Genomic DNA, 24,983 nt, shown 5'->3' with positions numbered 1-24,983 from the left:
AGGACTGGCAGGAGGTTTCACAGTGACTTCCCAACCCGCTCCCATGTCACAGCTGCAGTCGCAGCCCCTGCAGTGACCCGGGCCCTGGGCTGTGCCCCGGGGCGGGGGGCAGAGCTGTGGGATGGAGGCACAGCCTCACCCCAGTGCTGGCACCGAGCAGCTCTTGGGTGACCAACAAAGCTGCCCCAGCTGCACGGGCTCTGCCCTATGGGGAGGAGGGCACTGCCTGTGTCTGGGTTTATTACAACTGCCTTTTCTGCCTGTCTCTCCATGGGTGTTTACCTCTGGGCTGGTGAAGGGGACCTGTGCCACTCGGGTGTCATTGCAGGGGACCTGGAGAAGTGACACAAGAGAGAATCGTCATTACAAGACCATCATCATGAGACCATCCCTGAGGAGTCACCAGCTGTGCCCTCCACCAGGAAGGGCACTGTGTCTCCATCCCTTTCCAGCACCCTTGGTGGTGCCACCACTGAGCTCCATCTTTCAGCAAATAGTTCCAAACAGGCTCCTGCACACAGGACCTGGGTTGGCACAGCACTTGCAACAATTGTTTGGGAAGGAGCAGGAGGGTCCCTGGGTGCTCAGTGGGAGCAGAGCAGGGACTTCTTGGCAGCTCACACTGCCCCAGGCCACCATGCCCACATCCCAGGCTGCCTTGTTCCACAACATTTTTTCCTGTAATGTGCCAAATGTCAGGTGGAAAAGTTCACCTGACCTGACCCCAGCAGCTGCTTGTGCCACCAAGTCAAGTGCTGATCACACCAAGTCTTGGCTGAGATGGGCCGGGGTGCCCCAAGCTGGAGGTGAGGGAATGGGAAGGGCTCCTGCAGGCCCGGGCAGGTGGAAGTGCCAGTGCCTGGCCTTGGACACCACAGGACATCGAGGACCATCATCATCCTCCCCAGGGCAGCTCCCGTGGTGGGTGAGCAGAGCAGGGGCAGCACATTTACCTTCACTGCTGAGTTGAAGTGTAGCACTTGGCGGGTGATCTCCAGCAGCATCTGCTTGTGCAGGTGAGTCACGGAGGTGGAAGAGATGAGCTGGAGCAGGGACAGGAGAGCAACAACTGCCTTCAGCGAGGGGAGCATCCTGTCACCGCTGTCCGAGCGCTGCCTGGGCTGGCTGGCCACGGCCTCTGCCTCCTGCTCGGCACTCACCCATTTTTATAGTGTGGAGAAGGACCCGTGTCTCCATTGACTGCCAAATATAGGTGTCTTCCTGTGCTGCTGGCAGTGGAAAGTGACACCCCAAAGAAGGACGTTACGTAATGATGGGACGCTTTTCTATCCGTTGAATAATGTTATCTGTTATTCAGCTACAGGCAGATTTTAATCACCTCACTGATGGATCAGGAGATACTGGGATGAGAAGTCGAGAATTTCTCTTTGATGTCAGAGGATCTATTTACTATCGAGCTTGTGGGAAACCATGAACATGGGCAGGACTGAACCAGGCACATTGCAAGCTGTGGGTAAAGTCAAGGCATGATCTTTTGTGCAGAGAAATACCCGGGGGTGTTTTCCTGGTCTCCACGATGACCAAGACAAACAGTTATGCTGAGGGCTGGCTCTGGGATGTGCATGGCTGAACGCCTGCCAGGCTCCTGCCCTGGGTGTTGGTGTCTCAAGGGAGTTGATGTGAACCCAGCAAGTACCTGGATCTCTCCTCCTGCAAGGCCCCTTCTTCCCAGAGCTGGCACATGGCTGCTCTTGGAGAGGAAGAGCTTAACTGTCAGAATTCATGTCCTTTGGCCACCAGGACAGGAGCCCCAGCAAGCTCACACAGCCAAAGATTGGAAAGAAAAGAAAACCTCAAAACTTTTATCAAGATGTTAAACATCTGCAAAGATAAAAAAAAATGCTCTTGCATGTAAAGGAAGAAGTAGCTGGGGGGGTTTTCTGGCATGTGGGTGTTTGGTTTCAACCAGGACTTCCTCGGCTCTGTCACACAAATCCCAGTGTGCGAGGACGGCCCCTGCAGTGCCCAGCTCGGGGTCCCACGCCACCCCGTGCCATCCCATGCCACCCTTTGCCATCCCACACCACTCCATGCCATCCCACACCACCCTGTGCCATCCCACACCACCCCGTGCCATCCCAGGGGACATCAGAAAACCAGCAGTAGCTCAGGAATTCAAACCACCATGTTCTTGGGCAGAAGAACAGACACAAACCCGTAATGATTTCCCACCATGGCTGAGCTGTGTGGTCAGTGGGAATTTGACACATGACGATTGTCAGATTGTCCTTTTGCCATGTGCTCCTGCACACACAGGTGAAGCAGCACCTCATGGTTCTGCTGTCACCAGCTCCCCCCGGTCCTGCAAACCCCTTGCAGGGAAGCCTAACTTCACCTGGTACCTGCTTAGGGGCTTATAGATAGTGTAAATTGTTGAATTTAAACTTAAATGTTTCTACATTTTATAAATTAACCTTTTTTTTTTTTCCAAATTTTCAGTGACGTCAACGTGTCACAGCGCCTGAGGAAGCCTGAACTCCATATTTCAAACAAACCCCTTCCTACTTCCCTGCACTCTTTCTGTATGGGATGACCATTGACCTGAGGTACAGTGACAGGACTGGAGCACTCACCATTCATGGCTTGTATTAGCCTGAAAAAATTGGTTTTCCTGGAAAAAAAAAGACGGTGATGGTTCCCAATCAGTGAACTCCAAAGGCTGGGTCAGAGCCAGGCAGGAGCCTGGAGGATTCCCATGGCATCAGGAGGGAGGTGGAGGGGCTGGTGTGTGTCTGGGGCAGCTCAGCACAGTGTCTGTGTGTCTGCCTGTCCCAAAGCCCATGTCCCCTGAGCCAAACTGCTGGAGCAGGAGGCACCATGGCCCCAGGAAAGATTCCATGGTCCTGTGCTGTGGGGTCTGGCAATGGCACCGTGGTCCCAGCGGGGTCACAGGGCTGTGGGGGGCTGTGGGGAGTGGGGGCCCCATGGCTGGGAACACCCCACCTGCAAACTGTGTGTCAAGAGTGTGTGTGTCACCTCTGCTGGGGCAGATCCCATCCTTCCACAAACTGTTGATGTGGAGTCAGGAGCCTGCTGGGGGGAAAAGCTGACCTCAGTGAAATCAAACCAAGAAATTGTGCTTTGTTCTGTGTCCAAAGTCATGGCTTTCTTCCTTCTTTTTTTTTTCTTTTCTTTTGTTTTTCCTTTTTTTCTTTTATTTTTTCCCCCAGCATCAAAGCCAAGGTTGGATGCCACAATCATCACACACAAATGGAGAGCAGTGGGGTTGGCTGGAGCCCTGACCACCACCAGCATGGGATGGCCTTGGTGGACATGGATGGAATTGATGGAAATCAGTGGGAAGAAAGAGGTATGACCAATTGCTGTCAGATTTGAGGGGCTACAGCTCCCTGTGGCAGCCTCCCCTTCCCTTCCCTGGCTCTGTAGGAAATAGGGAAATGCCAGTCCATAACTGCAGCTGGGCTGAATTTGTGCCTCCCCAGTTAAACAGGCAGTAGCTTTGTCTTGGTGCTGGGCCATCATTGTAGGAGTTGGCAGTTCCTCCTGGCTGCTTTGGCCACCCCAGCTCAGGGTGGGGACAGGACCTGGCACTGCTGGCAGGAAGGGCATCTGCTTCCCCCACAGCCTCCTCGGGCTCAGCTGCCCCTCCCTGGCGGTTTGAGCAAAGGGAGGCAACTGAGTCACCTCCCCACCTTTGCTTTGGCAGCCAAATCCATCCCTGGAGCAGTGGAGGGTCTGTGGAGGGACAGGACGGGATCGTGGCATTGGAAACAATGTCAGAACTCAGGAGGTCCAGTGGGTGCTTTAATTAGAGATGAGATAAATAACTTCAGGTTCTTTGTGAGGGCCTGATTTTAGATGACCCTTCTGACCATTTTCTCATTTCCAACACTATTCCAGCTGCCTCTTTTACCAAATGCTCATGGAGAAGCCACCACATGTTTTCCAGGCCATTTGTGCTGTTCCTTACTTTCAGAAGGTGGCAGAGAAATTAAATAAGACATCTTATAACATGAGAAAAAGCCCAAATGTGGGTCACAGTGCAATGTGTAGCATCAGCACATGCAGTATCTCTTGAATCAGTGGTTGGGCTTACAAATAGTGGATGCTGCCCTGGGCTGGAGGCATCCCCCTTCCTTCAGCCACTGCAGCTGGAGGGAAAGGCACACTCCAGCAATTCACTTTTCCTGCAAAAATCAAACTACACAGGTAGGATGGAGCCAGGGGAAGGAGAACTTGCAAATTGCATCACATTTCCCAAAGGTGGGAGTGCAGTGAGTGCTGGCTCCTGGCAGCTCGCCTGGGGGGCAGCCAACCCTGTCATACTGAGATAGATGAGATGATACTTGGTGTGACATTTAAATGCAAAGTTGCAGGGAGACAGCAAATGACTGAGCTTTTGGAAGCATCATCTATACTTATTGCTTTGGTTTGTGGTGTTTATTTGTAGATAATCATATCTGGTTGGGCTTCTTCATGTAATTTTTAGGGCATGCAAAAGCTTTTGGCCTAAAACATGCCATGTAGGAGGAAACTGTGGGGAGAAGTGAGTTATGTGTTCTGTAAGTCAGTTTTTTACTTCAGGGAGATCAGAGAGCAGTTTTGGTTTAAAAACATTTCAAATTTTTTTAAAAAAACTTAAAAATTCTCCTTTGATTAAAAAGTCTTCTCGGAAGTTTTTAAAGTACTCTGGGGCAGGTGTTGCAGCAGCCTGCAAGCAGAGCTGTAATGCTGAAGGAAGCATCAGAAAAATCAAAGTATTGGGTTTCTATTGCTAATCTAAATTCCACTTAGAAACAAGGTGTTCAGACAGGGATGTCTTGGAGGCCTCTGGGTTTTTTTTCCTAGTGAAAGTTTTTGGCAGATAAATAAGCTGTGGCACTGAAGCAGTGGATGCTGGGGCACAGGGGGGGAAGGTCTCTTGCATGAGCCGTTCATGCCAGAGGCCTCCACCTCCTGCAGATCCCAACTCCAACAGCGTTTGCCAGGGCTGAGACTGCAGCCAGACCCAAATCCCTCGGAAGGATTTACACCCAACCAGCCCTTCCAGGGCAAGATGTAGGGGCATGGGAAGGTTTTGGTGCTCTCAGAGAGGTGCTGGGTGCCTGCCTGCTTTGCCAGCACCATCCCAGGCAATTGCCTGATTCTCAACTCCTGATCCTATGGCAATTCCACTCATTATTGTTGTTATTTTTGTAGTTGTTGTTTTCAGCTCTTAGTCACGGTGTGTCTGGCTGCGTGCTGTTCCTGTGGAGTTCTTTGCACAGCATCCTATGCTGGGATCTCTCTGCTGGAAACCCACCCCCACTCCAACCACCATGGCAAGTGGACACTCAGGTTCTTCACCACTGAATCACCTGCCCCATGAGTTATCCCAGAAAATCTTGTTTGCCTTAAGATGTCTCTGCTTGGTTCTGCACTTTGTGTAGCATCTTGTAGGGGCAACAACCCCTCTCCTGGGACATCCTCCTCCTCTTGCTGCCCTCACCTCCCCCTGTGTGCCAGGGCAGGGGTCCCCGAGGTGGCACAGGGGTGGCTGAGGCCCCTCAGCACAGCCCAGCTCCCCATGGGCACCAGGGAGGTGTGGCACAGCCAGGATCTCTCTGTCCCCACGAGCAGATCATGAGAAGTGTTTAAGGTTTCTCCTACCCTTGATTCACATAGGCACTTTTTTTTTGTTTTCCAGTCCACATGAAACCCATGGGGCTGGTGGAGTCTCTTTTCCATGCTCTTAGCTACCTACACTATCCAAATCATTAAGGGGATTATTTTTTATTGTTTTAATGGACTTGATATAGGAGAGGTTGGTTTCCCACCACGTTCTGGCTAAATGTTTAATACATGTGTGAGGATAAACTTTGCAGCTGGGGAGCTGAGAAAGGCAGGTTTAGGCAAAAATGTGCCCGAAGTACTTCATAGAGAAACTGCAAGTCATGGTTTTAGCTTGGGGGAAAGAGCAGTACAGAGTACACAAAGGTTGGGGAGTTCCTTCTGAAGACAGTGCAGAGCTGGGCTGTACCTGTCATGCTAAAATAAACGGGTTGCACAGGAAAACTTGAAATTTCAAAGTTGTTTTTTTTTTTCTGTTGATTGTATCTTTAAGAAAATTTCCCTTCAGGAAGTAGTACTAGAGTCAGTGATGCTTCTTGTTTAAAACTGCAAACATGATGCCTGTTAGTAGCATTTTCCTTTGCCTACTCTCCCCACTTCCCTCCCCAGTTGTGTGTTCATTGCTTCTTTTGGGGAATGGGTGAAAACGTAATTTCTAGGAAGTCCCATCATTCCCTTATCTTTGAGTGGTTTCCCATGACTGGGGCCATGCTGACCCTGGTGGCTTTCAGAAAACTGAGGTGGAAATAATCCAGAGTTGAAGGCCTTGGGTTCTGCCATTACCCCTTCAGGGGTGCCCCTCACCCCTGCCCACAGGTGCAGAATCTGCCATGGATCTCCCCAACAGGACATACACAAAGAACTCACAACTTTATTTTCCCTTTTAAAGCACAGAATACACCTAAATTAAACTGCCTGGTATTTATTTAAGTTCTTTCAAATCATGGCGATTCCTAAGCCCAGGCACAGAAATACGTAGCAAGAGATGAAGTTTAAAAGTCTTACAGTTTTAGACTCTGGCTAAAATTGTGACAAATCTTCAACAGATTACGATACAAAGGAACCATATTTTCAGACACCTTCACCTGAGCTCTGTCAAGCCAGGCAGTGTAAAATGTATCAGTCAGGCTGTTCTAAGGAACATACGAGCCCAGGGAGCTGACACTGCACTTCATGATCTCAGAGCACTGGTCAACGTTCTTCCTGATCCTGTAGAACGTTTCCACATACTCAGAACGGCCCAGGAGTTCAACAAAATCTTCATCGTGAGTTATCACCAGGAGCTGGAAGTTCCGCTGCTGGGAGCGGCTTTTTATTATCCTGCAAAGAGAGAATATTGTGTGTTTATCTAAAGCATGTGCTGCTTTTAGAGAACTTGGAAACACAGAGCACAAAAATTCAGCTGTTTATAACGAGTGACATGAACCATTGACCAACTTAATGCTGATTAGCCACACTTTTTACCCACATTAACAAAAACCCTCAAATTATTTAAGAAATACTTTTTCTTTTCCAGATAGAGGGGATTTAAGGCTACTGCTTTGCATGAGTATTTGCCATCTTAAAATGTAATTCACTGCTGCCAACTGCTCTGAACACTTGAGAAATACCCATCTTTAACTGTCTCACTTACTCCACCAGGGCGTGTGCCAGAGACTCAATGTTTTCTCGGTCGAGGTTTGTCGTGGGCTCATCCAGGGCCAGGATGCCACAGTTGAGACAGAATGTTTCTGCCAGAGCAAGGCGAATAATAAGAGAAGCAAGCACCTAATGGAAAGACAGAAAAAAAACAACAAAAAACCCTCACTCTTCAAAGTGTTTAAAGAGGTTCTACACGTGACGAACTATCTTTAATTCCATTGCAATCTGTGACTGAATCTTACAGAACAACGGGCTGATAGTTGTTGAAATGAAAATAACTAATTATTTACTGAAAAACTACACTAAAACTTCCAAGTTTGAATTGAAAGATGGACTCTACAAAGAAGTCAAGTACTCAAAATTCAGGAGATATTGGAAGTCAGGATTCTAATCTGAGGTAAGGAAGCTACAAACTGCCACCTGCATTACCTCCACTCTCTGTGCAAGCCCATCCTACTGCACAGGAGGGTGGAAATTTGCCTGCATCACTAAGTTTGAGTTACTGAACTCCTGACTACTTACTAAAACTGAAGACAGCAGGGTCTGCCACCTTACATGTTAGTTTTGCATCAACATGCCTAATCATACCTACACGATCTCCTGAACTAGTGCAAATTACAGGTCACTCGATGGAAACTGTGCTGCCAAAAATATTTTCCAATTATCACGACTGCTGGCACCTCAGCTCATGATCAAAGAATTCTCAGAATATCGGCTCAGAAACTTGTTCAAGTTTCACTCTCATTTACATAGGACTGCAACGCAACATCCTAAACTGCTCTAGGGGACAACACACCAGGCAGGTGGAAACAACTCTGCAGCCCCAACGTGTGGGGGGTGGCTGGGAGGAACTTCTGACCACAGGGACTGCCATGGCTGGTGACAGCAGGCCACTTGGGCAGTGTGTTATTAAAGCACTGGGACAGAATGGGCAGAGCACAGAGCTGTGAGCTGACAGCACAGAAGGAAAGGCAATGCCTGGAAGGATGGCTGGGTGTGATATTGGTGACATGAACTGAAAGGTTACAGTCAGCAGTAGGAGAGAAACAAAATGTGGAGGGAAAGAGGTCCTGTTAACTTAAGAGGTAGATGCAAAAAGAAGACCAAAGGCTCAGGAAGATAAAAAACATGGGAACAAATCTATTGACCTAAAGCTGTGTAACCTCAGACTGGGAGGAGCTGAACTTGAGGAGAGAGGGAAGTCAAAGCCTTCACCCCTGCAGGGAACCAGTCTGGTGCCCAAGTGAAACAATGCAGTGTTCAGGTGTTCAGAATCATATATTGCAGAATAACATAGCGACAGCAACACCCAGACAGTGGAGGGAAGTTGCACACAACTATAAATCAGAGCTGGAGCCACCTGTGCTTCGGTCACTGCTCTGCATCCCCCTGGCTCTGCTCTCAGAAGCCCTGGGCACTAAACACAAAAAGCCATCACCTTCTGGCCAGCACTGCACCTCCCTCGCATGTCCAGGGCCGTGTCTCCCTTCACCATCACCACCCTGTAATTGTAGTTCCTTCTCTTATCAGCAGCTGAGACGTTCTCGTCGGCATCAGAACGAATTTCTATATATTCAATATCTGAAAATGGGAAGGAGACGGTTTTTACATCATCAAAAATCTTTAAAAATAACACAGGATTAAAGGGAGATGAGGTGTAATGTCCAGTAACAACAAAAATTCGGTTCAGAACTCCCACTAATAGATACATCTTAGAAATTAATTTTTCCAAAATGGAAAGAATGAACTCCTGCATTTCCTCTGCCTCAAGGAAACCTTACCTTTGGAAAACGTAGAAAAGGGAAAAGTAATTCTATTTATCCTGCAATTTACTATATAATGTGTAATAAAAAGATTACAGTGGTGAAGAACAGATGTAGCCTTTACAATGAAACCAGCTCTTTTCAGATCCCAAATTTTCCATCTTGAGCACAAACACTGTTCCATATGCAGTGCTCAGTATCAAATGGATACACATGGGATAAACTAATAAAAAATATTACAAACCTTGTCCTCTGTAAATGCTTCGCCAAAGGTCACGAATTATTTTGTTGATTTCTTCCATCTTCATGCTATGAAATGTCATTATTGCTCTGAAGAACAGCAACAAAACCCACAAAATGTTAGAGATGCAACCATGGACTGCTATGGACTACAGGGGCTTTAGGGCAGGCAGCAGCTCCCTGTCCATTCCCTAAACACTTTTACTAAAAATAGAGGAAATATCAGTTCATTTTCAATGCAGAAGCATTTAAAGACTAACAACACACTATTGTATAAATAATTCTATTGTCAGAAACAGCTCAGTCTCAAGAAGTAGGAAAGTAATGCAGATAAAGTTATTTCCACTTGTTCCACTTTACCTGACTTTTCAAGAGAATTATAACTTATGTGTGAGGTGTATTTTCAAACTGACACCAAGCAGATGAATCTCATGGTAAGCCTTCCAGAACAATAGTGCTACTCTTCAGCACAGTCCCCCAACAGTGCCATCAGCAATAGGAAAGGAAAACCTGAAGTCTCCCCAGAGCAGAGAATTTTTATCAAGAGTGTAATTTTATAATTACCCAGTCAGGCATTATGACTAGAACTGCCTTTCTCTTCAGCAGCAAGAGTAACGCAGAATGTCATTAATAATTTTGAATTTAATTTCCCTGGTGAATATATCAGCATGATTTTAGTTCATTGACAGATGAAGTCCTACCTAGCGTTCAGGAAAGGACAGGACGCTGCATTTCTGACTTGTTTTTTAAAGAAAAACTACTCTATAATAAAAAAAATGCTTGCTCAATTTATGGCAAGTGAACATAGCACAAAAAACATAGCAGAAATAAAATAATCCTTCTGAAATGCACTTTTACATATACTTTTCCCACCTCTGCTCTTCCACCTGTTCCGGGGAATACTGAGGCATCAAGTCTAATAGGAATTTGCTAAGTTAAAAAACAAGCGTTTTCAAGAATTTACTAAATTACCCCCAGGAATGCATCCCTCATCAATATTTATCACAACCTCTAAGTATTCAGCCAATAAAGATCAGCTGATAGCACAGAACACCCACAGTGTTGGCTTTCCCAGCCCCATCCCCAGCTCTGGCCACTGGAGGTACCATTTGTCTCACCGATTTGTCAGACGATTACCCATAAGTGATGCTTATCTATTTTTCTTGAAATTACAAGCCTGTTTTCCTGTTTAGCCTTAAATAGAAACAATAGATGATTTGATAGCATACAAAAAGAGTCTAATTCTAAAAAGGAAATTCTTGGAGTGCATTTGCATTGCAGCTGAAAGGGAAGAATTATACACAGCTCGGTGCTATTCCACCATTACAACTGAACAAACGGGGGGTTTGAGGGAGCCACGTGTTTTACTTTGTGTATGGTCACAAATTTGGAGATGCCCTTTTTGGCCAGTCAGTCCAAGACTAGCAAATAAGCTTCCAGAGGAAACAGAAACAATCACAAAGTTTGCTACACTTTCCATCAAATGCCAGACGTGTCTCTTAAGATCTTGCTTTCTCTGATAGAAGCACAAAACCACCCACACTGGAAAAGGGCAAAAAGCACCTCTATATTGTAATAATCAAACACACAATAGTTCACCTCAGCAGATGATCATGGGAAACAAAAAAATCTACCTGGCATATCTTATTCATGTTAACATATGACCAGAAGGTGCTAAAAGACACTGCTATAGAAATGAAAGTAGAAAGACCCAGGTTAACAATGAAGAATTTAAACATGGATTTCACCTTTCCTTATCTCTCTCCAACTGTTGCACTCCAAATATGAGTCCTAACCTGTACAACCATACAAACAAGTCCTACAGAGAACTGGGAATGAAATTATAATGATCATCAGACTTATCTATGACTGTATTAAAATGCAATTATTACCATCAATGTCTTTACTATTTGTACATTATAGACATTAACTTACAGATATCCTACATCATACCAATCCCGTGCAGTTTCTAGTGTAGTTGCATTAATTTACTTCAAAAGTTGTACCTTGTTATGTTATCCTAATATTTAAATGCCAGGATTTATAAAGACAAATTGTTATATATCTCAAAGAATTGTATCCATTTACTATTTCCAAGTTGAAATTGAAAGCTGCTTTTGCATCAAGGTTATTGATAAAGATGAAAACGTTTCAGAACGACCCCCACATGACAACACTCACTTATCAAGAGCCTTGTAATAAAGGTCCAGATCTTTGTTCACCAGCTCTGTTGTTCTCATAACAATCATCATGTCCCTGTATTTGTCCTCTGCATCTTTGAACTGGGGCTCTCGAAGCTCCTTCCTGAACCGAACAATCTCCTCCTCGAACCCCCGTTGGCGCCCAAGGGCGACGTGATGGTTCCTCTTCAGAGATTCTATTTTCTCCTCCAAGTGCTTTTGTTCACTGTGAAACCATAATTGACACACAAGTCCTTTGTATTCAGTGTTACACAACTTTTTAATCAGGGTTCTCATTCATGCTAGACAGTAGCTCATTATATTGTATCTTTAAAGGCTGTAACAGTTAAAATTATAGCACTAATACCACTGAAACAAAGACATTATTGAAATAAAAACATTTTAAAGTTTGTTAAGAACATATTCAAACCACTATTCTGAGTGGGAGAAGCAGGGTGTCAAGTTCAAATGCTAAAGTGCTATTAACAGAATTATAAAAAATAATTAATTTCATAGGTGGAATTTAACTAGGATACCAAGCAAAGTAAGAAAAATTATTGGGTAAGCTCTAGTAAGCTAAATAAATATTTCACGTGCAAGAACTGGCAGAGGGACAATTACTTTTCAAAAGTGTTTATTATCTGAGCAATTATTATTAAACTACTGAGGTAAACACAGAATTTGCTGCTGGGACCTAAGTGAGCAGACTGAAAATGAAAACTAAATATTCTTATCCAGAAGTATGAATTATTTAAATGTGGATTTAGCAGTGAACATCATGAAAAAGGATTAGGTTGGAACAGGTATGAGCACAAATTTCTATTTCTAGCCAGAAGCACTATTTAATTTCACTGAGTCATTTATGTTGTTGTCATGGGGATGGGAAGCAAATACAGGTGTGAAGGAAGTGGTCCACATGTCTGGGGAGAAAAGAGGACCAGGACACATGAAAACACAGTGAGTACAACATTCAGATATTGCCTGAATTCTTCTGCAGAGCCATTCTGCTTTGAAGGTGCTTACTTTTTCATTTGGGGGACTTTCATCTCTCCCATCTCCTTCATAAGTTGTTTTATCTTGTCTTCAACTTTTTTTAGCTCCTCGTTCCTGTTCCTCAAGGTCAGATTATCCTCCAGCCACCTCTCCTGGACCTGCCTCCACAGAAAGCAAGGAGGGGTACAGTGTTTCAGTATATTGGTTCTCAATTACAATATATGAGCTCTGTACAACTCTAAAGCATTCTGCAAACATAAAATAATTGACAACAGCAAAAATTATCACAGTGAGAACTTATCTTGTGCTAGAAATGGAGCACAATGGAAATCAGCAGTATTATTTCATCTTTCAAACTGCAGTAACACTTACAGTATTTACTTTCACAGGTGATTCTCTGTGTGAATATAATCAATGTTTCAAATGGGGTAAGTAGTTTAGGATGAGATTTAACCAAGCCCTCTATCTCACTTCTACAAGTTAGACAGTAAGTGGAGGGGTAGAATGGGTAAAGACATATTTCCTATGAAGAACATAAGCAGTATTTGAAATACATACACAGGAATTTAAAGTACATGATAAAATCTGGAGTAACTAGCAACTTTTGGTACTTTACTTAAAAAGGCACGTTTTCTCCACACAAAGATACTCCTGAAAATGCTGGCTACTATCCCAACAGACTTTCCCTTTTGGAAATACCACAGGATGATAGTTAAATGTTTTTTGAATTTTCATACACAAATCTCAAGATTTTTTTCAGCCTAATGCATGTATAGAAGCTATTTTGACTAACAGCTGGTTAAATAAATTAGAAGGAATTAAAATTTTGCACCACTACAGACCTAGGCAGATTTAAACCAAAACTAGGAATTATTTCAAGCACAAAAAGTATACTTGAAGCAACACATCCACCTTTTGAGTGTCAATGTCTTGTCGAGTCAGTTCCATCTCTTTACTTATCTTTTCCTTCTGTTTCTCACAGGCAGCCAAATGAGAATTTACTTCATCAAGTTCAGACTCCTTTTGCTAAAGAAATAAAATGGTATATGATTAAAGCACAGAAGTACTTTCCATGCAAACTTTTTATTGTCTGGTTTTTAGATTACCTTTTTATAGTCTTCTTTTCCTTGTTGAATATAGTTTTCAATTTCTTTCATGTACTTGTTTATATCTTTAACTTTCTCATTTATGCCATTTATCTGCAGGGAAAAGACTTCAAATTAAATGTGGTCTTAAGTCCAAGAGCAGATGTGCCCTGCATCAAAGATGAGATGCTGGATAACACTACTGCCAAAGTACAATCACTTATCATAACTCTCTTTAATTATCTAATAAAGCCTTCAGCTTTTGAGATCCAGATGCTCCTTATAACCATGGAAATGTCTCTCCAAACAAATGGTGAATGACTCATTTGTGGTTACACAAGAGAGCCCCTTCACCTGGGAAAAGCAAGTGTGTCCCTTGGCAAGGACAGGTGATGGCCACCCTTGCCATTCCTCTGAGGGCTATCAGGAAGGGCTTTTCAACCCACTGGCCAATAAATATTGCCAAATGTCCCAAGAAACCGTTTGTCAAGACTGCCAAGGGTTAATTACAATTGAGTTCATGTCCTGACTGACTTATGTTCCTTTTCTTCCCTAAAAGCTCCACCAATCTAAAGCATCTGCTGAAGTTACTGCCCTTTCCTGAAAATAAACTCATTACCACAGTTTCCATACATGCCTGAAAAACAGTATCTAATCCTATCTCCCAGCTATGCCAAGAGCAAACAAACCTTCTCTTGTGTTTCTTTATTACTTGCAGTCCTTTTATTCACTAGATCCTCCTTCTCCTGCTGCAGTTTTTCTAAAGTTGCATCCAAAGGAAATACTTGTTCTTTTGCTTCCTGAAAAGCAGTTGGAGAAAGTCCTTTTTATTTTCACATTCTGTTAAAAATCAGTAATTTTTCAATTGGTAAAAACAGCAACATGGTTACTTTTTTTTTGGGTGTATTAAAAAAAACCAAATGTATTAATAAAGTTCTGGATATTGCCCAAGACACACAAAAGCAGCACAGGACAAACACTTAAAAACACATCTCACTGGCTAGGATTAGAGACAATGTTAACATCCCAGGCAACTCTCAGCAAGACAAGAGGGCTCAGGGTCTTCAGCTGTGCCAGGGGAGGTTTAGGTTGGATATTAGGAAGAATTTCTTTCCAGAGAGGGTGCTCAGCCATTGGAATGTGCTGCCCAGGGAAGTGGTGGATTCTCCATCCCTGGAGGTGTTTAAGATGAGACTGGATGTGGCATCAGTGCCATGGGCTGGGAACCACAGCGGGGTTGGATCAAGGGTTGGACTTGATGATCTCGGAGGTCCCTTCCCACCCAGCTGATTCTATGATTCTATACCAAGATTATTACAAGGACAACACAGCCAAGGGTTAAATAACGACGAGTGTTTCTTACCTTGATGTCCCTGGCCAGGGACTGCACCTCAGTGCTGAGCTCCACACTCTGCTCCTCCAGCTGCCGCCGGCGCTGCATGCTGCTCACGATCTGCAGCCTCTCTGCCTTCAGCTCGTTCACTGTGCTCTTCAGCTGCTGAATCTGACTCTGCTGGTCTTGCTTGAGCTTCTGCTTCAACTCAATTTTACCAGTAACTGCAGATGAAAACACGGTGAAATGGTCAATCTGTCCTTAAAACCATTACTGTCTTCCTTTTACTCTAAATCAAGCCAGTACGACTCCAAAAACCCGCAACGACAAACTAGGGCAATACAGTTACTTCAGAATGTAAAATAAGTAAATTAAAATGTTAATGGAAGGAAGTCTGGAACATTATTTCCAGTATAAAAATTAAATACCAGTTTTGTAAGGCCTACCTGTATCCCACAAGTGTTTTTTCTCCTGTTTTTCTTGGCTTACTTGTAGAACGGTTTTACTTAAATCTACCCCCAGCAGTTTAGCCTCCTGCTGAGCAATTTTTCGTTCAACGTCCCTAATATCAGTCTGAAAGTATAAGGAAAAATACTATTACTATTGTATTAGTGTTCAACAATGTATTTTTTAATCTTTGGCACACAAGAATAAGCTCAGGCACCTTCAAATTTCCCCCCTCTTCTGGAGCAATGTCACATCATTAGCAGTTGGGCTGTGTCAGCCACAGGCTGCTAGAAACTGGAATTCCTAATTGTGGAGGAAATCAGTCAGTGTGGATGGATGGGCTTTTGGCATTCTCAGCCCCCCTCAGGACAGGCACATGTACAGCTTGTCCCTGGGACAATGGAACTGCTGGAGCTGCTGCCATCTCCCACCTGGGAAATGCTCTCAGTCCTTTGCCTGGCCCCACATCCTCTGCCTCATTGTCCCAAGATGATTCTCAGGCAAGCAAAGATTTTGTGTTGGTATTAAGGCATGAAAACTGTTCAGAACAGTCTTCTATGCCAGAATAACAAAAAGTGTAGGATTCCTCTTTATCTTATATTCAGAGGGCACAGAACTATGGGAATGGAAGCACATGTGAGGTGCTGAGAATACACTGAGCTACAACGACTATAAGGACTGAGAAACACTTTGGTGTACTTGTGGTCCTGCTCATGTTCTGCATTGTATCTTTTTTTCCAGTAACTAGCACAGAATTGAGTCAGAACTCAAGGTACTCTGTGGTCCTAAAAAGAAAAATCATTACGTAAAACGTGAATTTTATTAGTACCAAGATCATCTCTGTTATACTGCCTTTAAAGTATTTTAAAATAAAGACCTTAAAGTTATGTCATATTACTGAATAACTACATATTTAAATCCTAGCAAGTGAATATAATTTTATATATTAAAAAAAAAAACAAAGCATACCTGGTACCTTTCCATCAGTGTTATATCCTGTAAACATGCTTTGGCACCTCCCTCCTCAGACAAAGCTGTCTGCAGGAATGATTCCTTTTCTTCTATCTCACCCTTCAGGCCTGTTAAATCTCTGTTTGCATTCTGGATCTTGTTCCTCAGTTCTGGAATTTCTTTTTCTTCGAGATCAACTACAGTTTGCCTTAAATAAGATATAAATCCCTAAAATTTCTTCTGTCAAAAACAGCAGCATAAATTGAAGACATTCAAGATCACAAAATCTGTGATATGATTTAACAGTGGAAGATTAAATTTAACCAAAATAGTAACCCCTTAACCTTGGCAAAATTTAACTAAGCTTGTGTTACATACCCAGCTAAGGTAATATATCCCTCATTTTAGACAGCTGAGATGAAACAAAACAAGCATAATCTCTTTTGGTTTTCAACTTAATTACAGCAAGTGCTCATGAGAAGGTATAATCCACTGTACAATAGTGCCCTCTTGTGAAGGAAAGCTCTACCCTCATATATTCTCAAATGCTCTCAAAATATCTCAACAAAATAAATTAACTAGATAAATTAACCATGAGATGAATTAACTACTCCTGAAATAAAGCCTCTGATATCTGCATAGTTTTAAAAATCAGAAAACAAGCATTTGCAAGAAAACAGCTTGCAGCAATCTGGTTTGCTCAGTACCTCACCTCAGTGGTTTAAGGCTCATCATTTCATCCCGTTTTTTCTCTTTCCTTTTGAGCTCAGTCTCTGTTGACTTCAGCTTGTCTGGGGCGAGGCGCAGCTTGGACTGCAGGTCACTGATGACATCCTGCAGCTCAGCCTCTGTCTGAAACACCCGCTGGCACACTGGGCAACAAGACTGGCTCTCCTCTGTCAGCTGGGTAATGAACTGGGAATACACTGCAGTGGCTCCAGCAAGCACAGCTGGGGGAAAAGCAAACAGGAGACTTATGTTGAATAAACAGTTCATAACCAGAGCTAAATCAGTGCTTTAGGGAGAAAAGGTAGAGCCATGCATGAATTTACCCCGCTGTTTGGAACTTTTTTCAATCTCATCTTGAAGTTTGTTCAGATCACTGTCAAAATCTTGACTTCCACAAACATCAAAAAGTTTTGCTTCATGCTGGGACAATTGTGCTTCCTTTTTTTTCAGTTCATTAGTGGCATAAGTTTTGTCATTTTCTACCAGTGCCAGTCGCTTGCTGAAACATCAGTGAAGAAACTCTTTTATTACCCAAAACCAAAGATTGAAACTGCTTAAGCAAAACCAAAACCATGGAAAGTTAATCTAAAATTTGTATTCCAGAGCTGTTCACCACTTCTCCTTCAATGATTTTTCAGCCAATCTACAGCATCAACTGTGCTATAGATAAAGTGTTTCATTTTCAATCCCTTTAGTTTTCCATGTGCTTATGATGAGAAATTCATTTCTAACAAATAAAACGTTACAAAACTTTACAGAATAGGATCATCTACTACTGCTTATGAGATATTATTGAAGCTCTGAAGCAGAGGTTGTTATCACTCTTTGACACACTACAAACATTGTGATTTTAACAACTAGCACAAACTGTATCAGCTCTACATTACAGGAACACTGTAGGATGCTTTCTCTGATTTTACAGATACCTAAATAAACAATAACGAATTTAGGTTAAAACTATGTTGAGCATATTAAACTTTCCAACATTTAAAACCATAAATACTTATGGACACATAAACAATTAAATTAATACCTACTTAAGGTTAGCAAGTGCATCCCTTGTCTGATTAATCTTTTTATTTTTACCATGAAGCCAGTCTTCCAGTTGTTTTTTATTTGGGAAGTATCCCAACAGGGATGTTAGTTCCTCAGAATGTCTTGATTTTACTTTTCTAATCTGCTCTTCTTTCTCTGCCTGGAGAAATGAAGCATTTTAAATTAAAGTTTTCATATCCTGAAGTTTATAACAGTCAATGCATTAATTAAGGTAATGGCTTCTATGAAGGCTTTACATCTGATTGTTGATAAACACCTGAAAAATACACAAATCTTGGAGGGACTGCATCAATTTTATGCCCCTCTCTTATGAGATATTGATTTTAAAATTACTTTGTCTTTCTTCAGCATCTCCATTTGGGTAATTGTCATGGTGTGTAGATTCAACTGCTCCATCTCTTGATCCAACCTCCTCAGAGCTTTGTCCAGGTTTATTTTCTCACTTTGCAGAGTCTGTACCTCCCGTTCCAGTGTTTCCACATTGCTGTTCCTCTCAGCCTTCTCCAGCTCATGTTCCTACACAAAAAATAAATGACCAGAAAACACAAATAATGACACAAATCAACGAAGTTCTAACTAAAGGAAACAGAAGAAAGCTCTTCAGCTCATCAGCTGCTACAGGAATGGCACAAGATTTGTAAAGAATCCCTGTAAAAGGCCCAAGGCTGTGATGCAGAGGCTGGATGCACTGCTCTGGAATGCAGTGCTGCCCCAAGTCACTCAGGCTTTTGCCAGAAGCCATAACCACATGACACAGCTTCAGGAAGCTCCCTCATATTTAGTTTGATTTTCTGTATTTTAGCATCTACTGTATATTAAATTTGGAGTTAACCTAGTGAGGAGGATAGAAAAGACACTGCCAAGCACTGAATTCATATACTGTTAACAAACATAAAATATTTGGCTACAAAGGCATAACCAGCTGCTCAGCTGGAACACAAAATGCTTGTAACTTTACAATATTTCATCAGATAAAACATAACCAAATAGTCCATCTCACAGACAAGTTATTATTAAAAGGCAAAACTACAGCTGACAGAGTAAAGATCAAGGGGGGGTTAAGTTTTTTGGGTTTTATAAATTTTTTTAATGATAAAGCCCAAAGTTTTTACTTCAAAACTTCTATAATTTTTTCAGTCACACATTAACTTACCGTCTTGCCAATCTCCTCATCCAGCTCACTAATTCTGTCTGAAAACCCCTCCAACTGCTGCAATTCACATTTGACTTTCTTCAGCTCATCATGTTTCTTATTTTGAATGTCTGACTTCAGGTCAATGGTTCTTTCTAATCCAGTTTTCTTGTCTCTCATTTCATCTATCTGTTTTTGTTTCATTGCTTCTTTTCGTGCAAAGTCTCTCTGAAAGAAGTCAGTGACGATATACTTATTATTTTTTTCACAGGAAAATATTTAAAAATACTTTTCTCCACTAGTTTGCAAATAGTCACCACTGTAACACAAGACATTGAAACACTGAGAAAACTAGAGCTTGCCCAAAGTTTTCTGCTGCAATGTTTTTGACAGGAAAATGCAGATGCATCATACCAGTAGTGTTCTGTGAGAGGAATTCCATTTTCAACAAAAAGCTGCTTATTTTTAAACCAGCTGCCCACTGTAATTCTTCCTCAGGCTTTTGAGCCTGTCAGTGATCCACCTGCATGAGGGCTGCTAGAAAAACCTGTGTGACAAACTGCCTGTCCAACAGCCTTGATGACCACTCCTAGTTCCAAAACTAATTCCCATGGAAAGATTCAGGCAACCCACAAGCAAGGATTCCAGAAGAAAAATGGCTTCAGTTCCCCCCCAACACTTCCTCCCAGCACCTTAAAGACACGTATGGACCAATAACTAATGGGCAATATTAACTGCACTACTAAAACAGCAAAGGTCTTACCATCAAATGATTTGCAGCTTCTGTCTCTCTCTCCTGTCTCTCCTTCACCAACCTGTGAAAACTGGTGATGTGCCTTTCAGTGAAAGGGGCTCGCTCAAAACCATCCAGCTCCAGCTGTGCTGCCAAGGACTGGATTAAGGAATCCCTGGTCATGATGTGCTCCTGGTGACGATCTGCCTGCAGCTGCAGGCGACCTGCACAGAGAGAGAGAGTGACAGCAATGGTCAAAACTCAAAGATACATTCAGGATTCAAAGTCAGTTGCAACTATTAAAGCCTTTGAAATGGAAGTATTTTTAAACAAAACAAAAAGCTACAGAGTAAAACCAAGCTGTAGCTAGAGATTGTTATTTCAGGTAACTAAATTGTTATGAATGTAATAAATCAATAACTTAAAAGCAAGCCTCTTAAAACACTAAAAATATTACTCTGATAAAAAACCAAATCTCAAACTTATTTTATGTAAGCATATAGTCTGTGCCTCAACTACTACAGCTTTGCTGAAGTTCCCATAATCCATCAAAAAGAGAATACACAATATATGAAAGAACACCACCTGACTCATTCCCATTTCCCACGTGAACAGAGAATGCTGGGCTTTCAGCTTTCATGTTTTTCTCAGTTCTAAGACAAGATGTACCACATGTTGCAATTAGAGCTCAGAACAAGTGCACATCAGAAACTCTGGGGGCAGAACACCCAGACCTGGCCCCTGCAAGGTGCCCACACCCCCCTGTGCAGCTGAGCCCAAACTGATGCACGTTGTAAGAGTTCTGTCCAGTTCAGATCCCTTCAGTTATTATCAGCAGTTCCACTTCAGATCTGAGTTACATTAAAAAATAAAAAAATATTATAGATGAAGTCTAAAGTACCTTGTTCAACAAGCAGCTCTGATTTCTCACTGTTGAACCTCTGACATTCTTTAGTGGCTCTGTCCAAGTCACGTTTATAGTCCAACAGTCTCTTCTCCTTCTCCTTCACTATTCTCTGGTGGTTCTGGTATCTATCCCTCAGTTGTTCATCTGTTCCTTGGAAAACCTGTACACCAAATACAAAAAGCTAACCTTATTCTGTATTAATTTATAAGTCAATTATTGATGTTTTTAAAATGTACAGTTTTTATAACAGAATTCAAGAAATAAAAGGCAAACACCTCCCATGCAGAATTTCTATACTAACACATGTAAGGGTAAAATTTGCTACAAGCAAAACTGGAAAACATATTTTTCTTAGGCTGATAAAACAAATTAATCTCAGTTTTTGTCACATAGGAAACCTTTTCCATCTTCTGTTGCAAATCTTGATTATCCTTCTCCATTTGCTGCCTCCTGCTCTCTAGGGCCTTCACATCATTGTCCAGCCTCATTACTTTTGTGAGGTTCTGTTCCACTGCTGCCAGAGAACTCTGCAAAAGAAAGAATGCTGGAAGTAAAATATTTCACCAGCTTATGAATCCCATAATCAATTATTTTAAGTGTAAAACCTTCAGCATTATAAAATACTTGTAAAAAATAGGGAGGGCTAAGTTTTAGTTTGGTTTTCATTTCAGTTTCAGATACCAGCTAAATTTCAGAGATTTTAAATCAAGCAACAAAAAAACCAATGCTGCTACAAGAATTCTATGTTCTTAAATCTCCAGTGACTGTTTAGAGGTTAGAGCAGCATCTGTCAGGTGAGCTGAGGTGTGCTTGATTCTGCTTCAGGGCAAAGGATTAGACACAAAAGTGTAAGATTTTTGACTGTTTTGTATTGAAGTATTAACACAACCATCATGCAAGTTACCTTTAGAGGTTCCAGCTGGCTCTCAATCGTTTTTACATTCTCCTTAGAAGCAGCCAGTTGAGCCTCTCTGTTGCTAAGATGATCCTGGATTTCCTGGGCTTTCTCTTTATTTTGTTTTAGATATTTCAGTTCTGTCTGACACTCTTTTACCTTCAGGCTTTGTTTCAGCCGCACCTGACGCAGAGCTTCGAGTGCTTTAATATACCTTTAAAAAAAAGACAAAATTTCAGATCTTTTGGCAATATAGCAATACTGAAACAATGCCTCAGACATTTTCATCAACACCTACATGATTAGAGAAGACATTTTCTTACTTAGTTTTTATTTAATTACAGTAAAGAGAAAAACCTTGTGGCAGAGAAGATCTCATCAAATTTTTGTTTGAGGGCCTTTCCTTCACTTAATGGCCAGTTGGACTCTTCTTGGTGGCAGAAAATGACGTTGTTGAGCACGGATTTGGAAACCCCGAGGGCACTGATCATCTCCCGGTCTATCTCTGCACACTTGGAGCTCAGGCTGCCGATCTTCTCCCCGTTCCTGCCCGAGCACAGGGAAAGAAAATCCCCAAAGAGGTTACCAGTAAGTTCTTTGCAAAGTAAACTGCATTTTTAACAGCATAATCTCGTTGTAACACAGTGATTCAAAAATTTAACAAGTAACAATTTTTAAGCCCATAATTACCATGTTTGACAGGTGCTTTTAACATTGTCAATATTTGTTACACATTTCAAAACTCAGTGGAACCACCAGAGGGAGCAAAAACGCTCTGGAGTAAAGGAAATACAATTAAACAGTGGAGATGGGAGTTAAACACAGGCCAAAAATGATCTGAAACTGAAGAAGTTCTAAAGGAAGCAAAGCCTCCATACTCCACATAATGTTAATTTTAAACTGTATTATACAATCAGAGAACCAGGGAATGGTTCGGAAGGGACCTTAAAGCTCATCTTGTTCCAAACCTCTGCCGTGGTCAGGGATGCCACTAGCCCAGGTTGCTCCAAGCCCATCTAACCTGGCCTTGGACACTTCCAGGGATGGGGCAGCCACAGTTCCTCTGGGCAACCTGTGCCAGGGCCTCCCCACTATCCTTAGTAAGACAATTTTCACAGAAATTCAAGCTGACAGATTTCTTAACCTAGAGGCTATCAAATGTAGGATTTTTCAATCACCTAACAGATAAAGTGGAGAAACGACACACCTTTAATCTAAAACCCCTGGTAGCTTTTAGGATACATTATGGACTTTTCTCTAATCTTATACATAAAGATATCCCAAAACCAAACAGATCTTCATGCCAAAGCAAGGAAAAAACACTTGACAACTCACTTTGTTCTAGTAATGACAGACTCCAGCGTTCTGAACTCCGGGGTCTTGCCCTTCTGGGTGCAGATCATGGAGCGCTGGACAGCCACGAGCTCCCCGTTCACATCCCGGAACTGCAGCCGGATCTGAGCCCGCACATCTGTTTCGTTGGCAAACTTGGGAGGAGCAAAAAGAAACCCCAATGACGGAAAATTCTCCTCAAGGTCCAAACGAATATGTGCCTCCCCAGCTGTGGGGAACATTCTGTTCTCCCCCAGCTCTCTGCTTTTCCTGAAACAATACAGTCAGCCCAGGTCTGCCGACACCCTGAGCATCCCTGTTTCTCACAACCCTGAATGCAGGGAAGTATTTTATTTAGGAGTAAATACACATCAAATTCAGTCACTACAGCTCTTACCTTTGGATCGTGAACAAATGTTTTTCCTTTGGTTCCAGGAGGAAAATCTCCAGTGCATATATATTTAAGACATTCAATGATAGTCTAAGAAAACAGAAATTAATATATACTTATAATGGCAATTTAGAGTAACCAAGATGGACTACAGATAAAAGCACAGTAACAGCCCAAATATTTACAAATGAGTAAAATATGTGAGGAGAGAGAAATAAGAAATAACATCTTATTTTTTTGAGTATCATGAAAACATGTTACTTTGAAATCTGTTTTAATCAGGATATGAATCCATTTTCTAGAAAAAATCTGTAAAATTCAGGCAAAAAAGCAGATCTCTAATAATGCTAAACAACAGTGTAGTGAACAGCACAACTTTTGCAATATTATTAATATCTTTCAGTAGAGATCATTATTCAAATGTTGAGGCCTTTCAGACCTTTTACAGCTCAAGCCCAAACATACAGCAAGCCTTACCGTTTTTCCTGCACCATTTGGTCCCACCAAAATAGTTAATGGATTAAAGAAAGTGATAATTTGTTTGTCTTTATCCTCCACCCCAAAACTCCTCACTCCGAGGATACTCATTTTCTCAATCTTGGACATTTTTGCTGAACTTCTTCTCTTCCAAAGTCAGAGGCGTAAATGTCATAAATCCTGTAAAACAGAGCTTTGTGAAAAATCCAGTGGGCAGAAATCACAGTAGATCACTGAAAGCTGACTAAATACCTATACAAGCCCAACATATGATGAATATACTTAAAAACACAGTTGAGGCTCCTCAGTTACTGTTCAAGGTAAAAAACATATGAAGGCAAAACCCTTATTTGTTTTCAATTCAGAAATTAATCAACTCCAAGTTAAGTGGAGTATAAATCAGTGCAGTTAAGAGAGTATATATCATTAAATCAAATACAATGGCCCAAATTAGCCCTTTATTCCACATCACAAACCCCATGCACATGCTTTTAGAATACCCCAAACACAACAGAGGCCCCAATATTTTTCTCCATGATAACCCATTGTTGTACTGCAACACCCAACACTGTTCACCACTGCCTGTTTCCCACAGGTACATCCAGCATCACCTCGTCCTGATTCCTGCTGGGAAGGGGAAGACACTGGAGCCTTCCCAGGCCACAGGGTGGGAGCTGCCCCTGTCGGGAGGAGGCAATTCCAACCCCAAGGCCCAGCAGTGACCCACGGCAAACACATCAGTGCCATGTGTGTATGGCTGGGTATTCCAGGGGTGTTCCAGGGGTGCGTATGGCTGTGTATTCCAGGGTGTTCCACAAGCCTATGGATGACTATTGCATGGGTGTTCCAGGGGTGTGTATGGCTGTGTATTCCAGCGATGTATGGCTGTGTATTCCACCCCTGTTCCAGGGATGTACAGCTGCGTATTCCATCCCTGTCCCAGGAGTGTGTGTGGCTGTGTATTCCAGGGATGTACGGCTGTGTATTCCACCCCTGTTCCATGGATGTACGGCTGTGTATTCCACCCCTGTCCCAGGGGTGTGTATGGCTGTGTATTCCAGGGGTGCTCCAGGGGCCCACGCTCACCGCGCTCAGGCCTCAGGGCT

At 42.6% G+C, this 24,983-nt stretch overlaps 1 protein-coding gene across 1 annotated transcript; it reads right to left on the bottom strand.

The window, feature by feature from the left end:
* Positions 1-6,443: 6,443 nt before the first annotated feature.
* RAD50 (RAD50 double strand break repair protein) lies at positions 6,444-24,755 on the bottom strand. Its single transcript, XM_027682621.1, has 25 exons — positions 23,878-24,755; positions 23,407-23,490; positions 23,013-23,164; positions 22,035-22,223; positions 21,687-21,891; positions 21,181-21,309; positions 20,777-20,942; positions 19,906-20,099; positions 19,164-19,370; positions 18,344-18,526; positions 17,992-18,149; positions 17,278-17,453; positions 16,938-17,175; positions 16,244-16,433; positions 15,274-15,400; positions 14,858-15,051; positions 14,184-14,294; positions 13,516-13,608; positions 13,322-13,435; positions 12,440-12,567; positions 11,418-11,642; positions 9,241-9,326; positions 8,672-8,814; positions 7,226-7,359; positions 6,444-6,912 (listed from the first exon to the last, which is right to left on the bottom strand). The coding sequence occupies exons 1-25, from the start codon at positions 24,004-24,006 to the stop codon at positions 6,726-6,728; spliced, it is 3,942 nt and encodes a 1,313-aa protein (XP_027538422.1). The 5' UTR covers positions 24,007-24,755; the 3' UTR covers positions 6,444-6,725.
* Positions 24,756-24,983: the final 228 nt, after the last annotated feature.

This window comes from Neopelma chrysocephalum, unplaced genomic scaffold (genome assembly GCF_003984885.1).
Source record: "Neopelma chrysocephalum unplaced genomic scaffold, ASM398488v2 Primary Assembly neopelma1_63, whole genome shotgun sequence".
Taxonomy (NCBI): domain Eukaryota; kingdom Metazoa; phylum Chordata; class Aves; order Passeriformes; family Pipridae; genus Neopelma; species Neopelma chrysocephalum.
Note: the sequence above shows the minus strand (reverse complement) of the source record. Positions and strands in the feature narration are given on the sequence as shown.

What these genes read in the sequence shown, in the direction of transcription:
- RAD50 (XM_027682621.1), bottom strand. Translation starts at nt 24,006, where the DNA reads ATGTCCAAGATTGAGAAAATGAGTATCCTCGGAGTGAGGAGTTTTGGG. An exon ending in ATAAAGAAACACAAGAGAAG is followed by an intron (nt 13,609 to 14,183) that starts GTTTGTTTGCTC and finishes TTTTCCCTGCAG; the next exon opens with ATAAATGGCATAAATGAGAA. An exon ending in GAAAAGAAGACTATAAAAAG is followed by an intron (nt 13,436 to 13,515) that starts GTAATCTAAAAA and finishes TTATTTCTTTAG; the next exon opens with CAAAAGGAGTCTGAACTTGA.